Genomic DNA, 6,985 nt, shown 5'->3' on the forward strand with positions numbered 1-6,985 from the left:
ATTTTATTATATTATAAAATATCATATTTCTTGTATATAATAATATTATGTTATTACGAGAAACATACTATATTATTCCTATAATAATTAATATATGATAAAAGTGTAATGTATTACAGAAACATTGGAGATAGTATTTCGAACGTGGTTTTCTTCAGGAAAAAGGGAGAATAACAACAAAATGCCGAGGTATTACCGAGAGATCACTGAGGCGCCACGAAAGCGTCGCCGATGGCTCCACCGTCTCAATCGCAGAAGGTTCCTTCTCTCCGCGAGATGAGTCACGCGCGTCGTCGAGGATACGACGTCAAGATACCCAGGTACCGATGACACCGATGTATATATCAATGAAGTGTCACTGCCAGGACGTCACGGAAGCGTCACCAACGCCACACGGCGCGACGCCGAGGACCTCGCTCTCGCACGCCTCGCTGTATCCGTTCTGTCGTTTCCGATTCTGTTTCACACGCACAATCTCCGGGGTGAGGACGATACTGATATTCAGGACGATATGATGGGACACTCACCGAGATACTCTACGTTCGCGAGTACCGTAGGGATCGGGAACGATCTGACGGAGTAACGTTGCTTTGCGTTGCACGCGCGACACCAGGAGTGGCCATTTTAAAGCCAAGGCCTCACTTGACGCTTCGGCGTTTCGTCTCGCCTCCACTCCACTCCACTTGCCTCCCTCAGGCATGACCGTGCGATCCTCTGATACCGCATGCGCATGTCGGACTAGACCGTGTGAGCGTCGTTTCATAGGGGTCAATTCTGTGTGTCTTGAAACGAGGTGAAAATTATAAAAGTGAGCGATTCACTTAGGTGTGTTGACTAATGAAATTATAAATATTCTCTAATAAATTTGCTCACTTTTGTAATTTTCACCTCGTTTTATAATAAATAGTTGTGCCTCTTAGAAATCAGAGGATATCGCTTCTCTTTCCTCACTATAAAGTAAGATTTGTCATTCATAAATAAGCCTTGTTTGTTATATTTTTTTTAATTGTTTTCTTTTCTTTTTTATAGATATACCTTATATTAGATACGCTCGCGAATATGTTACATCATTTTGGATACGCAGGTGATAAAGATATAGTTGATTAAAGGGACAAATCTACAGATTTGAAATTAAAATGTCTTTTCGTAAGTTATATGTTATAATATAAGTGTTACTTATAATAAATTAATTATACGTGTATAAAATATATTAATTAAAATTTAAAATGATTTTGTTATACATTTTAAAATATAGAAATAGCATAAATTTTACTTTCAGAAGCTGAGTGAGTGGGTCTATTTTTCAACTCTTACAACTTTTTCTTAGATAAGACTTGTTATAATTCATTGTTCCTCGTCTCAAAATGATATTATTTCAGTATACTACCACTGTAATATTCTTCTCATCCATTGTTATCCTAAGCTAATATTAAAAAATGAACAAATCTTTTAAAGACTTATTGTTATGAAGGATTTTTGTGAATTAAATTTGATAAAAATTCAAAATTCAGGCTCAATAGTGGCTCAATAGTGGCTTAATAGATCGGAAAAATAATTTTTCGTGAAATTAAAATATTTTTGATTGTCAAAAAGTATAAATCTTAGTGAAAATTTTTTTTAGAATTTTTTATACAAATCGGAAATTTTCGGAAGATACCGAGAAAGTTTATATTTTTTAATAGAATTTTTTACGTATGTAAAATTTTTTGAAATATAAGATTTAAAAAATTTTTCATTCTATAAAATTAAAGAAAAAATACTTAAACATTTTTTAATTTTATAAAATTTTCTAAAACAATTTTAAAATAAGAAATTTTAGGAATCTAAAAAAATTCCAGAATTCACATAATTTTCACGATATTATTGGACATTTCCTTTTGCAATTTCAACAAAAAGGATGGGAAAGTCATGTGTGCGAGATGTTTTAGTTATTTTAGCAATTCGAGCAGCGCCGTCTTCCCAGCCGAAATACACGCTATCCCATTTTCTTTCTTTTCTCTCATCGACCAGGTTTCTCTCTCACTTTCTTCCGTGCGATGAAAGTATACTGCAGGATTACACGTGAAGTTCGATCTAAATACGAAGCGAACACAAGCGAGGAACAGAGGGAAACGCATGCGAGCTGCGCGCACAATCGATGATTCATCGCACAATCGTAAAGTAATAATATTCGCAACGGATATTATGATATTATATGTTTTTTTGCACAGTTAAATGTAATCTAAAGCGTGGCTTTTGTATCTGGTGTCGAATGCACTTTCGGTTGTCAGATTTCAGAATTGATGGGTGTAATCGCGCATTAGAACGTGAATTACACGCAAATGATTAATTATTCGTTCCTCCGTAGAATATCGAATCATCGTGATTTAAAATACAAGTAGTTGCAAGAATTTGAGAGATTGCGACATCCATTTAAAAAAAAATCGAATTGAGATTCAAAGCGAGAGAAAGATTAATCTTTCGGGAATTTAAATATATCACGACCTGAATTTCGTATAAAATTATAATTTCGAGTACAATTTTGAGCAAAATTTGATAAGGAACTGATTGTTTGAGGATTTTAAAAATACCGTCATTCAAAAATTATCGAAATAAACGTTCTTTAAACTACTATAGTTGCAAGAATTCGAGATATCTCAGCATGGACGATTTTAAAAATTCGATTCTTTGAAATTGGAGACGAATAACATCTCAAGAATTTATAGTATATCACTTACGACTTAAATCTCGTAAATACAATTTTGAATATAATTTTAAGCGATTTTCTAAGGAATATTCTTTAATTAATTACTTGGGAGTAAAAGAATTTTATCTGTTACATGATTTTGAAGTACAAGATTGCATGTAGTATTTTTTTTATTTCAAGTATGTTGATTAATATAAATGATTAATATAAACTCCTTTTTTTCTCACGAGACTCGTTTCTGTTATCAATTGATAATACCATTAAGAAAACTAAAGATAGTTAGTAAAAAGTTTAATAGAAAAATGAGATTACTTTTATTGGAAGAAGTTGAAATGTGTATGCGTGCATATTTTTATTTGTACATTTTTAAAATATACATACATTTCAAAATATTGTTTTATTAATTTAATAAAAGGTTATCGATAAGCTTTGAATTTGTATTAAAAGATTTTGATACATAATTTTGCTGAAAATGTGATGAAAAGATGATAAGTGTGAAGGAGTAGTAAATAGTAGTAAATCAGTTTCTGATTTATTTGGGTTTCATTCAGGACACGTGGTCTTGTTTCGCCTTTGCATTATATCAGAATGGAAGTGCATATATAGGAAAGATGTGCATTTTGAAAGTTAGAAAGAAAAGCTATTTGCTCCGAGAGAACGGATACGGAGCATCTATCTACATTTATATAAGGACTTCGATTCTGAAAAGCCACTTCTATCGTTGCGCAACTATGTCGAGTGAAGCGCGATATCTATTAAAATACCATATTGTACTTCAAATTGTAATCTGTTATATTTAGATACAAGTCTATTTTTTTCTAATTCTACAATCTACATATAAAAAAAAAATGACAAAAAATTATGCAGAATTAAATACAGAAATATTACGAGAGTATCTGCGTGTATTCATTAAGTCTCACTTAAAACTAAAGTTTAATATTAATAAAAGATATTATTATTTGTCCTTTAAATCTTGATTTCTACTTTGTGATATTATGTATATATTATATAATAATTTGATGAATTTTAGAATTTTTTTATATGATTTTTCAGATTTTTTGCAGAATTCCCGTACAATTTTTTAGAAAATCCTTAAATTTTTTTTAGAATTTTTTGAGAAAGTCCACAAGTCTTTTTTAAGTTTTTATACATGTGAATTATAAAATATTATATACCTAAGATTTTTCATTATATAATTTGCGAAGAACATTTATAAAATCTCAAGAAATTTAGTGTTTTTTAAAAATCTTCAAAAATTTAAATATGAAAAATTCTTGTAAATATTTTGAGAATTTTTTGTCAAATAAGAACAGAAAAGAAAAAGGACTTATTTCTCTATAATCGATTATTGCAATAAAATTGTATTTTAAAATTAATATTACAAAATCTTAATGATAGAAAACGTTCAATTTTATTTTCGGCAAGACTTAATTTTTTAGTTGTGTAATTTAGTTGTGTTGCAAAAGAGTGATATACATTCAACATTTATACTGTAGTTACATATAAATAAACCAGTGAGACATTCAAATATCGTTAGAGATGTGCGGAATGCCTTTGGGAATGTCTATAGCTTACTATACTCTTTGTTATTTGCTTTATGAATTATTGGAATATACAACACCCACACAACGGAACTCAATGCACGTACTTGTAATTAATAATTGAGGCTAATTAAGCTCCAAGTAATCGAATATTCTCACAGTGTGTCACGTGTGTCCTTCGTAAATCAATATCTCTGACTTCCATCGTCTACTGCATGGCACCATGTAATCACATTTATTAAAGCACTGTAGCGTATCTTGACAGAGCAAATAGTCACGTTATAATTATGTGCGACTCTCTCGATATAAATAAAGTCACGTAATGATCGCGGATGTATCCTACATGCAGCGGACAGGAGATTTTAAGAAAATTTCAGACGATGGACGCGTTGTCTAATTTCAGAAATGTTACATTTACAACTGTACATTCGACAAGTCGTGTGATTTCGCGAGCGAGATAGAAATTTATGTTTCTCCGACATAATTTAAGCGATTTAAAACGAGATCGACTCATCTTTTCCGGTTGGATGAATAACCGTGAAAGTTTTAACCGGTCGCGGCCAATGTATCGGAAAGAATCTTTATGATCTTCGGGACGTATCATCTTATTTATTTTGATTCTGACGTTCAATCGACTGGATCGTTTACGTTACTTATAAGATTACAATCTGTAAATAAAATAATTATTATAAGCGGTTGTAGAAAAAGCTCTTACACGTCAGTATTACTCTAGTGTTCTCAGGCTTTCTAAGGCTCGCATATTATCTTTATACAACTCACAACGTGACCTATATATAAATATATGTACAGGATGATTAATTTTAATTTTAACAGGTAGATATTTTGAAATTTCATCAAAAAACATTCCAAATAAAAGTTATATAGGAGTCATCATTGTACATCCGTATCTTTATATCATGCAACTTTTATTTGAAGTTTTTTTTTTTTTTTTTTTTTTTTAAATAAAATTGCATATTTAGAGATATTTGTCTGCTAAGATTAAAATGAATCATATACATAGTATTGATTAACAAATTCATTGAGCTTCGTTGAACTTTTATTCATTTGAAACTTCCTTTTTCCAAACATATATTATAAATATATAAACAACGTAAAAATATACAATGTAACAAATGTAATACCCTATATGAAATGCCACGTAAAAACTTAACATTCAGAGATCATTTTATGATATGCCTTATAAGATAAGTGGAAAATTTTCTATTATATTATCGCACTATAAAATAATCTTATTAGATAAATTCTTATTATATTACGTGCTGCTTTTAATCAACAGTTACATGTATAAAAAGATCTTTTCTTTTATTTCCTTCCTTATATAAATAATATATAGGTATGTAAATAAATAATAAAATAATTCGTATTTTACACAAATTAAATAATAAAATTCTAACGCGATAATATAATAGAAAAAAATGTTAAATATTATACATGCACACACTCTTAATATGTAAAATAAATATAATTTCTACGTGCAATAAAAATGAGCATACAATATACACTGCAAGTGAAATACACTATATACAAATACAAGGTATTGCATACATTAACGCTGTACAAGTATAAGTAAGTATATTTACATTACTGTTATTTACACGATTAAATTTCATCTCCGCTCATCATTGTTTGCATCGATTGTTTTGTTGATCCAATGCAGGTAATGTTGTATCTTAGTGTATACGTCTGGATAGCCTGGTCTGGCACAACCAGATCCGAAAGATGTGACGCCGGCTAGCTGCCAAACGCCATCGGTACGACGACACTGCAGAGGTCCTCCAGAATCACCCTGAAGATTAAGAAGATAAACAAAAAAATGAGATTCAGATTCTATTTCGGTACATAAAGTTGTTTCCATATTCATTATCAACTTCTAACATTGTAATTAGTATTATAATTAATATAAGTATTAACATTAGTATAAGTATTAACATTAGTATAAGTATTAACATTAGATAGTAATATAATAGTTTACTTTCTGCTGAATAAATGAAAAAATCTTACAGAGTTTCTTTGCAGTTTTTCGTTGAAATAGGAAATTTGATAAAATAGATTTAAAGTGAATTTTATTTGTTGCTAATTAAAAAAATATTATTTAAAAAATATTATATCTAGAAAATATTATTGTGGCTTCATTGATTTGGTATACAATAGAAATTCATTGTTAAAGAATCTTAATGATACATCACTAAGATTTTTTTATTTTAAATATTTAATATTATGGATTGCTATATAAAAACATATACTTAGAATTCGAAATCTTCTTTCAAAGCGACAGTAATTCTTGGCTATTCTTGAATATCTCGCGCGCCATCGATCGTGTATTCAATTTTATTATGAGAAAGTGCACGAGCGACGTAATTAACAACAAATTGACGCTTTCAAATAATAAAACATGTTTGTGAACGATTCGTTTTATTCTCGGTAGCCAGTGCAAGCATGTACTAACATGTTCACGCGTTTGTATTTTGTATGAATGAATTATACAGGTTGAATCAAATTTTCCATGCAATGATAAAACGTTCTATCACATACGATTATAAATAAAAAGTTGAGACAACTTTTAATTTTTAAGAAAACTGATTATTTTCTACATATCTTTGATAAAAAAAAAGGAAAAAAAACTTTTCATAACATCTCAGAATATTTTATAAAATATTTCTTATATTTTTAATTTATGAAAATTAAAAATACTTTTAACTTTTTCAGACTTGATAAATTTTCTTTGAAAATTATAGAA

General features: G+C 29.6%; 2 protein-coding genes across 2 annotated transcripts in view; both read right to left on the reverse strand.

Annotated features, from left to right (window-relative positions):
- LOC108687252 (zinc finger protein 569-like) overlaps positions 1-661 on the reverse strand; it is a 5,090-nt gene extending 4,429 nt beyond the window's left edge. The window contains exon 1 of the mRNA XM_018192929.1: positions 197-661. The gene's annotated coding sequence lies outside the window, so the exon portion shown is untranslated. The remainder of the gene's footprint in view (positions 1-196) is intronic.
- Positions 662-5,854: 5,193 nt separating this feature from the next.
- LOC108687251 (chymotrypsinogen A-like) overlaps positions 5,855-6,985 on the reverse strand; it is a 4,538-nt gene continuing 3,407 nt past the window's right edge. The window contains exon 5 of the mRNA XM_018192928.1: positions 5,855-6,034. Within this exon, the coding sequence (XP_018048417.1) occupies positions 5,855-6,034 (180 nt within the window). The remainder of the gene's footprint in view (positions 6,035-6,985) is intronic.

This window comes from Atta colombica, unplaced genomic scaffold, assembly GCF_001594045.1.
Source record: "Atta colombica isolate Treedump-2 unplaced genomic scaffold, Acol1.0 scaffold203, whole genome shotgun sequence".
In the NCBI taxonomy this organism is placed as follows: domain Eukaryota; kingdom Metazoa; phylum Arthropoda; class Insecta; order Hymenoptera; family Formicidae; genus Atta; species Atta colombica.